This window comes from Manduca sexta, chromosome 28, assembly GCF_014839805.1.
Source record: "Manduca sexta isolate Smith_Timp_Sample1 chromosome 28, JHU_Msex_v1.0, whole genome shotgun sequence".
Taxonomy (NCBI): domain Eukaryota; kingdom Metazoa; phylum Arthropoda; class Insecta; order Lepidoptera; family Sphingidae; genus Manduca; species Manduca sexta.
In genome coordinates, this window is record NC_051142.1 from 1,765,229 (window position 1) to 1,781,485 (window position 16,257).

Below are 16,257 nucleotides of genomic sequence, written 5' to 3' on the forward strand. Positions count from 1 at the left end.
ATAACATTATCGAAGACGTGCGCGGATTATTCTGGACATATTTCGTCATTGATGGCATTCCATGACATATGAGTTCATATCAATATGTATCTAAGCAAACAGATTGCAGCCAAATCGTCGTGATAACGGTTGCGTTATCATCGAGCCCTTTCACTATATGGTATCAGGTATTGTGTGTTTATATCAACAGAAGTCAAACTCGTGTTAGTGTGTCACCTGATTTTACGACACCAGGCCAATACAAGTTAATATATTCTTTTTTACCTGGACATGATAATTTACATTGCACCTTAACAGGTACTACAAATGTAGTAGATACATATTTTGTACTTGATGATCGCCAGAATTTACTGTATATGCGTACATCAACTGACTTCAGAACGTGATTTTGTCGAACGTATCATAACAGTGGGTTTCGCACCATGACTGCTGTGGTCGCTATCCCATAAGTAAACTAATTTACTTGTAATTTTCCTTATACATATTAAGAACACCAGTAATAGAGTTCGTTAGCATATAATGATTGTTGACACGACGTGTCTCACGGCGATGTGTGTTATTAATTAGCGGCACACAAGAGCAGCCCGTTACTTGTGATTCATGCGCCTGCGCAACGCCGCGTCCCTCACTAGTCACTACCGATCTAGTTACACGTGCACAGAATATACAGGTTGGGAAACAGGAACAGTTTGGGATGTGGGGATTAAAAGAATTGCGACGACCATTTATTTTCTCTAACTTAGGTCTTGTACAACTTATTTAGGCTGGGTATTGTGATATTCTAATTTCAATTATGGAGCTGCCGTGGTGACTATCAAGTGAGCAACTTGCTCATCACTTATATAAAACAAATGATTTTACTTGTAATTCTGCAAATAAATCACAATAATTACCTACAACAAATGACCACTGGTCAATTCTCACAACACCGTACGGTTGGTCAAATTACACGGAACAGGCGTCAGTTATCGGTTCGATTCGGGTTTAGTGGTATTTCTGGTGGAATCCATTTGACGGTTGGACGCTTACGACCACGCTTGATTCATTATTTATAGAAAGTAGATTACTTTGCGAGACTGATGAGTAAAGGGAATTGGAGTGACCTCAAAGATATTTAGTTTTGTTTACGCATCAAAATCGACTGTCCGAGGAGAGTTTTTTTAAACAATTTTTAGTTTAGGCCTAGGCACACCATGCAATATATAATATGCCTTTGTCGCCAACTTTCACTATCAGTAATAGTAGCTACGTCTAACGTTAGGTTCCGAGACCTCCAAGCGTTGCCGAAATAAGGACCTAATATTATCTCAAGACGAGGAGAGAATTGAGAAACTGTGCAGTGCTTTGTGAATCGAAGTTCTTGGACCTCGCTGCTATTGCTATTGTTTATCGTTAGTAGACAGCTAGTCGTGGCGAGTAGCTGTTTGCTCCGACTAAATTATATCATTATTTTACTAGTCAGCGTTAGGCTTTTTTTACGAAATTCCCCTGGGCAATGTTTTATGAATTTTTAATAGACTTTTAATTATCAATAAGAAAATCTTTGCATGGATGTGTTCTAGAATATATGTTTCCAGAAATATTTCCTTCATTCGGAGCAGAATGCATGTATGAACTATGAATATCAAAATATAGTCTACAACTTTGTTTATCTAGAAAATACTTCAGATTACAGCTAATCGAGTTACAGGAACTGTTAGTCACATTATTGTGTAATTTTAGAGTTTGTAAAATACGTAATTACTGCTGGATATACTGAGCAGTCACATTAATGTTGCTCATGCGCATTATGTTGGCACTCGTGATAAATAATTCTTTATGTACTCATAATAACAAGATAATTGAAATAATCGACATTTAAAGCTGGCGCCTTCCGCCGTATAGAATAAACTAAACTTTATAATCCAGTTTGACATTTCAATTCCGTAAGTGACAAAAAAGTAATTTGGCAATTATTTGAGATGTAAATAAAATACATATAAATTAAAATCAAGGAGATTTGTATGTCCATTCGCAAGCCTGTGTGTCAATCAATTTATTACCAAGCAGCTATACTGTCTCAAGCAAAAAGAAATGAATTATACGTACGTTTCTTAATCGCACCATTCTATTCTAAAACTTAATTTACGTCCGCGACTTTCACATTAAAACGTTGTCAAAAATCGTTTTAAAATCTGGCATCTAATGTATCGTGTAAATGTGAGTAAACGCCACGCACTGCGCGTACATCGCAGACAGGCACGTGTAGGCGGACTGTAAGCTATGGCCTAGGTTGGCGTTTAGATGTACGTAGGTCATTAATTATGCGTTTTGTTATTATCAAGGTTAACGTGGAGTCGGAGAGAGGTCGCCGGGCTTCGGTCGCCGACCGGCCACGAGTGTACTCCTATTGCTTTATATAGCATCGAGATTAGTAGATCGCTCGTAATAATCGTCACCTTCTGTCTAAAAATGCCAAACGCATTCAGATCTTCAAAAATCAGCCGTCATGATGAGACAACGTTATTCGCACAATGCCCAGTACTTAATTACCCTGGCTAATGCTCTTCAAACAAGTACGCAACTATGCTTGCACCGATCCAAAGACGAATGACCTGTCAGTCGAGCGATGTGACATTACAAATATATAGGAAATCTGTAATGAATTTTGTCGTACATGTCGCTAATAAATATATATGAAATGTTTATTAATTCTAAATTATTATTGTGTAACATAATAGGAGAAATCAAAACCAATTATGCTCGGGAAAGTTGGTTAATCCGTGAGCAGCGGGTATTCTTGAGACACGAAATATTTATTATTTCCAATGCACTATTACATAAAATATAAGATCATGCCGTGTTAGGGGTAGGTAGAGGCACGACTAGGTCACCTTCAATTTCAATAAAAGACTTACAACATCGAGTTATGTGCCACAGTGTAGAACACCTGTCTTTTTCTTTATTTACTTTTTTCCTAGTCATCAAACATATTATTTTATCAATTTTACATTATGAATTCGTTGCCACTCGATTAACGAGGCACTTGAGTGAAAAATAAAACCATAACATATGGCTCCCAATACCGACGCGTCTCTAACCGGTCCTCGGCCGCTAGCCACCTGCTCAAATCCACCGCTCCACTGGATCTCAACACGAAACACAATTAGGTCACTATCTCTCTGACCACCAATCCTGATTATTCACGTGTACATATAACGTCGCACCGCATTATTTTTTTTGAGGATTCCAAATAGTTTAACGAATATAAAAAATATATATCTTCAAGAACGCAAGGCTTGAGCGTGTTGGTTCAAAAATCATACTCATATTTTTAATTTGAAAAAACCTATCCTGTTTTTGTTACTAAGGTGTTCAAATTGTTAGTACTTCGATCAGTCACAATTAAATGCTACAGACTCTTATAACGTGTAAGAAACACCGAACGCGCCACATTCCAAGAGGTCTGATAATTATTTATTGACTGGTTAATAATACGTATTCGAATATACGTATTACAAGGGTAAGAAACTCAAGAACTATTCTGAGCAAGAAGCAAATACGATTTTGCGCACGCGGGACGCTGGCTCAGCTATTAGTAAGTAGAGAAAAAAGGTTTCAACAGTATTGGTAAACAATAAAAGCATTAGAGTGGTAGTCGATAAATATCTTGTGCAGGAAGCGATACGATCTGAGCAGGCAGCTGCGGCGCTGCTGTGCACAGTAAATTACTCGTATTCCACCTAGGAAACTACTCTACACGTGCCTAAATTGTCGCTAGGTCTACAAGCAGTGTAATTGAACTAAGAATCGTTAATATAACCAAAACATTATAAAACGCACGTGTCAGAGCGCCTTTAAATTAGCCGGCCAGTATTGTCGCACTAAGCTACTATTTTGAAGGCGTCCTTATTTCTAAGAAGAATTACAGACTAATTGGGACAAGTAAAATTTTAGGTGGGTACTGAGTAGCTCTCCGTTATCTCGGTGACCTGTTACTGTATAAACTTCTATCTACCCTTTCAGGCACACAAGAGTTATCTGTGATAATAATATAATAATAAAAATGGTAAGTACAGTAGTGTGGGTTTTCAATGGTCCATCACACCATAACAAGTCGACGGGGCCGCATCGCAGTGAAAGTGTAGCCTCGCCTATTCGCGATGTGGCCGATTATTACCACCGGAATAATTATCACGGTTGCCCAGACCAGTGCCTTGGATCGCTAAGACTCCGGTCAGGGCAATTGATAATCCAGTTTGACATTTCAATTCCGGTTAATTGATGTGAAACAATGACTAAATATAAAGAGGACAGGCCTCAAAAGTTAGCTATATGAATAAGTTATATTTATGTTAGGGAAATCGACGCAGAATTGTCAATATATATGTCTATCTCTTTTACTCAAAGCTTATTTGGAACGCAACAAAAAAAGACAAAAATAATTGCTTTCTTCGCATATGGCACTATTTCGTTTACTTCAACACACTGGGACCGCCTTGCGGCAGAAACGTCATTTATGCGGGCCAGTCAGCAAGTACATGTAATGTCAGACGATGTAAACAAATCTTCATAAATATTGAATTTAAAGTAATATAATCATATTCTCAATTGTTCAGTGTGTTTATTAGTGTATTTGTTAAGTTTCGAAAATGACTCAGTGTTGTGTGAAAGGATGCAAATCGAATTCACGCAAGAAAGACCCCGAAATATCTTTTCATAGGTTAGTAACTGTTTTACCGAAAATTAGCAAATATCTTTGTATATTTACTTTTTGGATGTGTTTTTATCAATTAAAATGATATGTGGATCTGGTTTGTTAAGCTTTGGACCCTTTTAGGCGTGATTTATACACATTAAAATCATTATGTTTGTTTACACACGAGCTTAGGGATGGGTGGGTGGATTTGTTTAGAAATTATTGATATCGATATTTTAACAGACGCCCGTTTATCAGTTACGGTTTTTGTCTTTGAAAGAATGTTAGAGCACACATCAATATTGTATTATTCAGAACGACAAATTAAGTGAAATTAGAATATTTTTTTAAGATAACTAAAAATTTAAAAACCAAGGCAAAATGAATTGAGAATATTGAGCGACGTGATTGGAATCCTACACCAAATACATATTTTTTACATTTTGAGAAGATATGCATAAACCACACGTTTAATTAACGCGAGTAAAGATAACTGTTTTCCAACAATATTCCCGATAAGTAAAATAGTAATGATTATTATACTTCACCTAATAGTAATATTACTTTAATATATTGCTATGAATAAAATTAGAATTGTTACATAAAAGAATAGATAAACATAAAAGAAACAACATAAAGATGAAATGTAAGATATATTTTTACAATTGGCGGTCTTATGTTTCGAGCAACCTTTGCGTGCACGGAAATAGATACATAATCATATTGTTGTTATTGCAAATAATTATTATAATTGATTAACTTAACCACCATTTTTACGGTCATTGATTTTAGTTTGCTGAACCATAGTTATGTTTCTCGATCAAAGAGCATAATAATAAAATAAAATAAAACCAACCAAATAATTGCTGGCTACGCTATCTTATTCCATTTATCATGTATTAAATAAATATCTTAATCTGTAACTTAAATTTTTAGCAAGGAATAGTGCAACATACAAATATAGATCAAACACAACTAGATGTTTGTCACAACAGGTACTGCTTTGTTTAACAATTGTTACTTATAAATCAGTTTCAGTTTGTTTGTTTACATTATGGTTTGTTATATTTATATTATGGTAGTTCCTAACCCCTTTCGTATTTGATCTTTTTGGGGCTTGTTTGTCTCTCTTAATTCTTCGATGTCGATACAAAATTTTCGGTACTAGCATATCACTATTGTAAGGGGCGGAGTCGGCACCATTTTATGCATTAAATGTGCCGCATGTCACGTGACCATATCACCCATCCTCTATACTTCTTTTATCATTGATGTGAAATAATATTAATTTATTAAATCGCGTCGTTGTGTTGATTTAATGAACTTTATGACTATAATTAATTGAATTCTGATGTTACTGATATTGTTGTGATGCGTGGCGCAAATAAGATACTTAGCGACCTGTTCGTTGTATTGTGCGGGGGGATACAGAGTGTCAGTATGTCTGTCGCAAGGGTTAACGTGGGATGAGTTATATGTTAAGGATAGCAGTACGACATTCGTTAGTTACTAACTAATGGATATTAAAAGAATTATTGTTTGCGTCGTACAGGTAAATTATTATTGACTTTCATGGAATATGACGCGTAAACTATAGCGTAAAATATAGGATAACCACCGTATTTCATCAGTCGACTCTATTTGCACCCTATTGCACTTACCATCAGGTGCAATGGTACTTCGCATAGTCTATACTCTCTCTCAGTCGCAGTAGCAGTCTTCGCCGTGCTCGGACGAACAAAGTTTGTTTATTCGACGCACGTAACATTGAACGAAGATGTTTAAACTAAAGATCTAAATTCTCACATAAATGGCATTCACATCACACCCACGAGTGTTAACGTAACACAGAAGCTTCCTTATCAATAATACATGAGCGTCTGTTCACAATGTTATACGGGAGGTAAACGAATAACAGGCTTATATTATGATATTCGATCAAAGGACCAGCAACAGACGAATCGGGTATGGGTTGCCAAAGCGGTCTAGGGTACAGTCAGTCTCATTGAAATAATTACAGTGTTATCCCACTTATAGTGCATCCACTCAAGTAGGCATCTTCATGCTACAAACAAAGGTGCCACAGCGTTGTTAGGAAACGAGGGTAGGCAGATATCATATAATTTTATGTATCGCTTTGCTAAGCACTTCACAATTCTGTGTAGGAGACGCCCGATCGTGCCCTAAACGAATCAGTCCGAAGCCATCGGTTATATGAGTATATTTAAATAATTTATTTAGTTGGGAGAAAGTGGAGAGTCCACTCTCGTTTTCGGCGAGATGCGGCGGCCGGTGGAAAGTGCCCCGGGGCCGCGGGGCCGGACCGTCGCGCCATGCTAATAAGATGAGCACGGATAGCTCGCGTTACGCAACTTGTTGAATAATAATATGCGCTTGCGACCATTTATCAACATTTTTGATTATAATGATGAGCGGGCCGCACCCTGACGGTTTGCGCTGCAACTGCCAACTACAAATAATTTAGTAGAACAAAACAATGTGTCTACCTACGACTTCAAATGAAACGTATCAACTATTTCTTTTTATTTTACTAAATAGAAATAGCTGTTACGCTTAACTACTGCAAATAATAAGACTGAACAACTCATGTCTCAGGAGTGAGCGTAGTCAATTACCAAACAATACTTTGTAATTCAAGTTTTTCGGATGGTGTTTCTAATGTTTATGGGCGGTGGTATCGCTTACTATAAGGCGAACGTCAAGTTCGTCTCATCATTCAAAGCAATAAAATATATATTATATCCTTCCGGAAATATCGTTTGTGTTAAATTGCATTATACCTCCTTAGTTTTTTTCTAAGGGAAGTAAATATTATCTGAATTATTAAATGGTTACAGCCCTTCTAGACGGTTAGAACTAAGAACACCATCAATGCCACACCCGGTTTACAGCAAGAATCCGATCATTTCTTCAATGTTCCTAGTTTGTAACAATCTGGAAACCTAGAATAACAAGCTAAGTTTACAAGGACCTCACACAGGATAGACTTTAAGACCATTACACCTTTCTCTCCCCGCCTAGATTCGTCCCTGCGGCACTCAACTTGTAAATCTGGTTACACGATTGCACACAAAGGTTTCGTCGCGGGCTGGGGGACCGGTCCGGCAGATACTGTGATAGAGGTATAGGTCCGAAATTGTATAGGCATTGCCAAATGAACTCGCTTTGTTGAGGTAACGTCGTAGCAGTAAAGCTAATAAGGAATCGGGTTCGACTAGGACGGTTAATCAGATTAGTTGTTTTCTTTATTTAGAAAAACACTCACTGTTGAAGTTAGGACTAGAAACATCTACAGTTTAATGTGTCCACGATGTTTAGTAGATGATTTGAACATTTTTCAAAGTTTGGCACTTTCTTGTTTCACGCGGTTATGCCGCAATTCTAATTAGATTATTGTAAACAATGTTGCACACAGAAAATAGGCACATTATTAATTACCCTCGCAATATTACAATTTGCTACGAGCATGTTGTTATCTGTCACATTGTACAAAACGTGGTTCATGTGAGTTGTCACATCGCTACGGCCCGTTTTCGAATAGTTCGACTAGCCGCGTCGCGTCGCGTCGATCCGGCGGCGCGCGGCTGTATTGGTGTCAGTAGCGAACACACGCGATCCTATATATTTAAATCAATATAATTCTAACACAACACGTAACGTAGAAAGTGAAATAGGCAATATCGTGAGCTTACTGAACGCGTGGTTACAACACTACCCCGATAGTGCTGTGACTAGAATTAATACATGAACCTATCAATTGGTCCCCATTAATTAAAGTTTCCGGAAAGAGGAAAGGTCCCGTTCTTATTTTCATTCCCGTGCCCATTGTTCCTCACTGTAGTGAAGCTAATAAATCTTTTTATAGCAAATATTATAACAATTATAGTGCGGCGGTGCAAGTGGTGCCCATCGACACGGCGATAAGCGCGGAATGTACTGATAGTGCAGCGACCGGCAGCAGGCACCACTCCGCTATCGATGTTATAATCCGCTTTCTTAATTACTTTCAGCATTAATGTGCCGTAAATTACTCACAACATACAATGTCACATGACGATAATCATTCAACGCACAAATAATATCAAAGTATCCGACATCCTTAATGCACTTATTATCTGATGAGTTGGGTTTGGGTTGATATTTATTATAAAGCTTGCACTGGAGTGGATAGACTGGTAATAGTGAAAAACTCGGTTTAGTGGTTCGTTCTGACGAGACGCGTTAAGGAGATTGCCTGCATAGTGCGGATGTTGAACGGTGCAGTCTGTTGATGACTTCATTACATTCGGACCAGAGTGTACTCATCGTCATTCGACAGTTCATTTCTGAATACAGTTCTAGAGTTAATTTTGATAATCATAATTAAATTGGAAATGACATTTTGTTATGCCTACTTTAAAGAAAGAAATCCTTTAATGTTGTTGGTGAAAAAAAGCTTCTTTAAGCACGAAAACAAATAATTATGCGTGTAGGATTCGTTTTCTATTGGTGTTGGTGTGTATATGGTACACTTATAGTATAAATGATAATATTAAAAAAATACGATGATGATTTAAACCGTACCGCCTGTAAAGACTGCTCTATCGAAGCAGGGTATATTAAAATAAAATACACAGAAGAGTGTTTGATAAATTCGCGGGCGTGTTCAATGTTCATACTGATAAAACTGTTTCCTAGTATAGGTAAGGGTGACTCACCTTGATCCTGTTCTTCTTGTTGCGCAGTATGAGGCCGTCGTTCTCGATGTAGTCGGGCACCTCCTTGCGGTCAGAGAAGTTGAACACAACGGAGGTGGCGGCGGGCGGGGGCGCGCGGGTCCGTCGCGTCGCGCCCCACGGACGCGCCACCGCCTCTTTGGTCTCCGTCGGCTTCTTCTCGCCGGAACCACTCCACGGCCGCTCAATGCCCGCCGCACCGATACGCGACGCGATGCAGTTCACTTTTGGCTCAGGAGCGTGTCCGTTTATCAGCGGCGTGGGAAGCTCCGCAGCTCTGAGCTCCGGACTGGCGCATACTGGTCGCGGCGACTCTGAGCGCACTGATTCTGATACCACGCGCGGTATTGGCTCCACTACTGCTGATGGCGGTGGTTCTCTTCTCTCCACGCGAGCGGCTGCCGGCGGCTCGCTCTCGGCGGGCAACGGGGAAGGAACTCGCCTTGTGGCTTCCTCTATTTTAGGTGCTGGCTCCTCTACTGGTACCGGTGAGATTGCATTTTCAGAACGAAGCGACGGAGCCGGCATTGGTCTGATAACTCCAACGCGACGCGCGCGACCTACTAACACTGTGTTTGTCGCGGCCAGTGGCGGCAGATGTGACCCTCCTTTAGGCGCCTCAAACGAGTATCTGGTGGTAGAACCGGCTTTAGCTATGCCCTCTAGCGCCGCTCGTGACACTAATCGGGCTCCGACCATGGGCACGCCATTTTCCGGCTCCTCAGTTACCGACAATTCCAGTGGCGGTGGACTAGGTGACCGCACTGGTGATTCTATCGGCGTAGGTTCTGGTGTGGAGGTGCGCGGAGGAGGCTCCAGCCCGCGCAGGACCGCTGACACTCGCGCCGCGGGCTGCGTGCGCCGCGGCGGTGCGCTTTCGAACTTGCGAAGGGTTGACCGCACGAGATCTGGTGGCGGTCGCTCCGTTTCGCGCAGTAGAGGCGTTGGACGACGTGGTGGTCTGGCGGCACGAGGTTGTACAGGTCGCGGGGCGAGCGGAGGCGGGGGTGACGGCGACGGTGGAGGAGGCTCATCGCGCTCGAGCCGGCTGAGGGCGTCGACTGACCGTGCGCGTTTCACGGAGTCTCGGCGTGTGGCAAACGTTCGCGGCACGGGTGGTGCGGCCACCGACGCCGGTCGGGGCGGTCGCGAGCTGGGCGTGGGCCGCGGCGTGGGAGTGGGTGGTGGACGCTCATCCAACAAGTGTTCCAGGGAGGCTGCGCGTCGCAGGACAGATGGCCGTCGGCGCGGGGCGTCACGCAATGCCAGGCTGAGGTAGCGTGACTTGAGCCGCTTCACTATGCCGGGCCCGTAGCGCAACTCCTCGTCCTCATCATCGTCTGGCGGCGGTGGGGGCGGCGGCGGCGGCGGTGGAGGAGCCACTGGTGGTGCGGTGACACGAGATCTCGCTGCGCGTCGCTGCAACAGCTCCCGCTTCCATTGTGGCAGTGATCCGTTCGACATGCCTGTAAAATGATTAATCAAATAAAATCTGCTGAACACTCTATTTTAACAAGAAAATTTCAGTGCTATTCTTACAAAATACCAAAAATTTTGGCAACACAGTCGTGTAGGTGTGAGCGGTACCGGGTTCAAGCCCTGTCAGGACGTTCTATACGTCTTAATATAAGTCATGCACGTGCCATTTTCACATATATTTTAATAAGCGATCTAGTTGTCTTTTATTTATTTTTAGAGTTTAGTTCTATTTATTTTTTACCAAAAAAAATAAACGGAAGAAGAACTAAACTCTATGTATAGTTAAGTGACTCGCTCTTTTTCCACCTGCCCTTCTTCCACTCTCATGTGAGTGGTCGAATTTTACTATAGTGGTTGCACGCATGTTGCGCAAATGCCGATTTAATTCTTAGCACTCACCGCCTACACGACATCGTTCTCCACTAGGATCCCTAGCTAATACTAATGCCGTACACAACACCAAAAAGATGGGTGTTCTCGTGAACCTTACAAAACTGAAAAATCATTGTATACATGTAAATGGTGTCGTGGGACATTAAGTGAAAGATGTCATAGAGCACAGCATCCTCCTTGAGACATGCATTCCTAGATCGTTAACTCGGCTCGACGGGTTCATCATACTGACGGTGAGTTATGCCTGAAGTTATGTTTTGTAGAAAAGGAGCAAAAGAGCGAGTGGGTCATCGGCACACTTTAATCAGCCTCAATGAATGAGATTTTTTATCATCACTACATATTACATGCAAACTTGTGTATATTTGTGTTTATAAATTATCTTGAAAATTGAATGAGTATTTGTATGTGTGCACTCTGATGTGATAGCTGTTATCACTCAGCTTCCATTAGTAATAGAGTGTCGATGGATGCTGTGTTATCAAGTATTGCAATGTTATTTGAGTCCCATTTAACACTTTTTTCGTAAAAGTCGTCAAATATGTCAAGAGACTGTAATGTGGCCAAGACTATACCAAAAACATATATATCTGACATATTGAAAAATTGCTACATTCAAATAGTGTATGATAAAGATTTACACCATTATGTATACAAGAAAAATACAACAGCATTATTCTTTAAAGATTTTTTTTTTATTAAAACAGAAATAGTAAAATTGTTAAGAATCTATACATACTTAAATATAAAATAAAAACTTAACAAACACATTTAGCTTCCCTTCAATAAATTTTTCAAGAGTTTTACAGGACTTTTACCAATTCTTCATCACTAAGATTTCATTTGAAGGATAATTAAAAATCTCAGCATTAGAATGTAAATTGTTATAGGTGTATATAGAGCAGTGATAAAAAGGATGAGTTCATACTGGTATCTAGACTGTTTCATTTAAGTGGCCATTTGAAAGGAACTAGGACAGTGTTGTATAATGGATGTTTGATTCAATATGAGACTGACCCGTTTCAAGATTTATCTAAAGTACTTTATAGTTATATCACACAGACTATATGAGCTCAATATAAATTGTAGTATTTGAAGTCTATCACCCTAAACACTGGAACTCATTTTATGTTTTACAATTTGTCTATGATGTGAAGTTGATAAAATAACCAGTAAAAGTTATGATATTTTTACACATGCAGTACATCAGCTGTAAAAAAATATTTATTACACATTGGGTACAGTTAAAATTAACACCTCTAATTTATTTCACTATCTATTTTTGAAACTAACTATAGTTGTATGCTACTAAACATTGTTTTAACCAATGAGAATAAAATTTCTTGTAAATCTTAGAAATAGAATAGCTATAAAAAACAGCATGTGAGCAATACTCACCAAAGTCCTGTGAGGACTCGAGGATGGTTTCCACCATCATCCTGGATCAGCACCAAGCTCAAGCGGCTGTAGCGGGCAAAACAAAACACAAGCATTATGCAAACATAAAAAACAAATGGCAAATAAAAATTAATTTGCACACAGTGTAAACACAGATACAACAAAGCTACAAACCTAACACTTGATTTTGGCTCAATGAAAAATCACTATACATGTGTCAGATTGTTTCCACAAGAACTGTAACTGTCTTAAGCTTCTCAGTTTCTACTTTATAAAAAGCCACAAAAATTATGCAAATACATATAAATAATTTAAAATACTTTGTTGTTTTGATAGGTACATCTTATTTATTTATATATAAGTGTCCCAGTGACGGGATATTTTATAATAATGTGCACATATTTAAGAAAAAAATATATATGCAGGGTCCTGTGTGGATTTAAATTCTCTTATTAACAATAAAAGCCATAATTTTATAGCACTTCAGTTTACAGTGTCTGCAAGTTGTGTTGTGTATTCTTAATCAAAAATATTATTATAAGTGGGCAAATAAAAATGTGTAAGCAACTTCTTGTAATATTATAAATAAAATAAAGCAGACAAAAAAATTTAATGAATTTATTATGTTTTATATGTCTGCTCCTCCATAAACATTAGGATTAAGAAGACTGTTGTCCTTTGCATCTGTGTGTATTTTTTATACACTTTTCATTTATTCATCATCTCTATGTGTTTGTTGCCCTACCATTTAATAAGAAATGCAACATGAAATGAAGATAGGTAGTAGATACTTATATTACGTTAGTTTGATAACGCAATATAATAAAGCATGGATTATATTCGATTTTCGTGAATTAATTTAAGATGGCGCGGCTGGAGGCAGTTTTAATGCCGAATCCAATAGGAATGCAACAAGTAGGTACGGAATTGACAAATAAAATCGAGATCACCGGAGCGCGATAATAGTAATGTGTCGGCGCGGCGTCGTTGACCCCGGCGGCCGCCTTCTAACTGTAACCACGAGCTCGTTACACGCTGCACGTTAACTCATAACATTTAACTTTTCTCCACATACTGGGACCTGCGGCGCCAGGCGCCTCCATACACCGGAATGCACGCGGAGCCCCTGCAATACATGAACAGCGCACAACGCACCCGCAGTCATTGCCCGGTGCATTCCGATCTCCCGTACGACTGCATACCATTATCGATTCGTACCTGCTACAAATCCATGGACGCCCACCAAACGTCACTGAGATGAGGTGGCGGTCTGGCGATGTGCACTATCACCACGATGCCATTTATAAGAAATATAAACAAAAAACACCACGGTCAACTGAAACACGCACTCACTATTCAAAGATCACCCGCGATGGCTTGACACTCGCGTCGATTGATTGATTTCTATTGCATACTGCAAGATGACGTACGGGGAAATGGATCCAATTTTTTTTTTAATTTTATTTGTATTATTTAGTTTGGTAAACAATAATAGTAAAATTTAACGACCACACGGATCACAAAACATACACGACCGATGACAACAGCCGATTCACTTGACTGATTGATTGAATTTTGAAATTCGATTGACCGAACAAATGAATGAAATGTCAATAGACTAATGTTGCCAACAATATCGATGTAGTTTCTGCAAAATTGTTTATTTATAATTGAATGGAAATGCATGTACGGAAATGTTATAAAAATATGTTATATAAATTAAGTTTAAATATTATGCTATGATAAGCCTTTTAAATTATTAAGTGAACAAGGAATGAAATATAATGTATTCCAAATTAATTGGTAACATTCTTAGAATGAACCGAATGGTGTTAGACTGATAATAATGCTGTTGAACGATCGAACCACAAGGACTTTATTTTTGTACTTGTAGGTATCTAAGTATTTTGATAAATTTTAGTAATTTATTAGAAATATTCAAATATATAAAATGACCATAATCGCATGTGTTAATCTAAAAAAACCGTTACAGCGCCATCTTACATTATTTTTTAGCAATATTATTTCAAATACCGTGCTGTTGAATTTGTTGAATAGTATAATGCAAACTATTGTACTAGATGGCGTTTTAGATGATAGAACTAATTTTAAATAAGGTCATATCCTGACCTATCTACATACTATAAGAAACATCACGACTAAAGCTTTGTCATTTAGGGGTGCAACCAAATCTTTTATCCTATCAATACTTATCATTCTCGTTAAAGATTCAGAGTAAAAAAAGTGACAAAAAAAACATTTCATTTAATGATATTAGTATTGAATATCTTCCTATAGATGCACCAAAACATATAATTAACAAATCAAATGGTGGAATTTTACACCATTATTACGTTTCCAAGAATATTATCATCCACTATTATGTGGTAAATGACAAATGTAATTAAAAGTAATTAAAAAGGGCATAAATTTGATTTCGAAAAGCATTCGACAGGTCTTTAATGTAGTTTTGTATATTTGAACTTAAAATACTTTAATACAAAATATTCATAAAATACTACCTCAAAAATATTAAGTGAATCGAATTGGTAGTAGGATTTTTTTCCCTCAAGATAATAATATTTCTATATCTATCTAATTAGTATATTATTTTGGGGTGTATGGTAACTAGGATCTTTGCCTTTCCTTCCTACATGGCAAAAATCAAAATGACGCGAAAGAAAGTTAAGTTCTCTGGTTAAGTTACGATTGAGTGATGTGAGTTGAGATTTTATACTGTTTGCTTTTCGTGTTATATTTACGTATTTTTAAATGAGTTATTTTTCTAATAATAGACATTAATCGACTTTCTGTGGTTTTCCTAGTGAGTGTAGGCACACATTTTACCGAGTAATGAAATTTTTAGGACTTATATGTGGGTACGTTGGTATCTACTATTTAGCAAATCGAACTGCTTAATGCGCCAAAAAGCATCTTAGTTGCGGGTTGAACGCCTTTACAAAGACCGTGCCTGTGACTTTTAGAGATACGTGTGTCCTTTGATTGTATATAAATATAGTTCAAACTAAGCATGTTTGTTTGTGAATTAAATAAAGACATTCTGTGGACTGCTGTATGTTGGAAAGTTTTCCATAGGCAACAAAAAGGTAAGTACGTGAACACTGAAGTACTTTCATATACAAACAGTTGAGATAAACTTATATTAGTTAGTCCAGGCGGGCAAATACCATTCATCCTCTCATTAGAATAGGCACGCGTCCGGTTGTAGCAAAAAGAGGTGTTTTACTAGGAAAACAATTATTTCATTTGATATTAAAGTGGGAGACAAACCACTTTTCTCGAGAATATTTTTTTTTGTTCTTTTTCGCGGCTTATAATTAAAAATTCCGTGCGCTAATGTCTTACCCAGGGCAGTGAGGGCGACGCGGGCTTAATAATTACTAACAAACAAATTGTCTAAATCTATCCACGGAGGCGCTAATTTAGGGCAGCTGCTTGTTTTTTGTCACTTGTAATCAATTATGCAGACATAATACATATATAAACAAGTCCCTGGAAATAAGATAACCACCAGACCAGGCGAGCGACCAAAACCAGTAAATATTACTAACT

General features: G+C 38.5%; 1 protein-coding gene across 3 annotated transcripts in view; it reads right to left on the minus strand.

Moving 5' to 3' along the window:
• LOC115454111 (ras-associated and pleckstrin homology domains-containing protein 1) overlaps positions 1–14,256 on the minus strand; it is a 51,521-nt gene extending 37,265 nt beyond the window's left edge. For 2 of the 3 annotated variants that reach the window (XM_037444263.1, XM_037444262.1), the window contains exons 1-3: positions 13,903–14,256; positions 12,685–12,750; positions 9,397–10,880 (exon numbers count right to left, since the gene is read on the minus strand). In XM_037444263.1, coding sequence (XP_037300160.1) covers positions 9,397–10,880; positions 12,685–12,724 — 1,524 coding nt within the window. In that variant the 5' untranslated portion in view covers positions 12,725–12,750; positions 13,903–14,256. The remainder of the gene's footprint in view (positions 1–9,396; positions 10,881–12,684; positions 12,751–13,902) is intronic. The other variant, XM_037444264.1, reaches the window with a different exon arrangement.
• Positions 14,257–16,257: the final 2,001 nt, after the last annotated feature.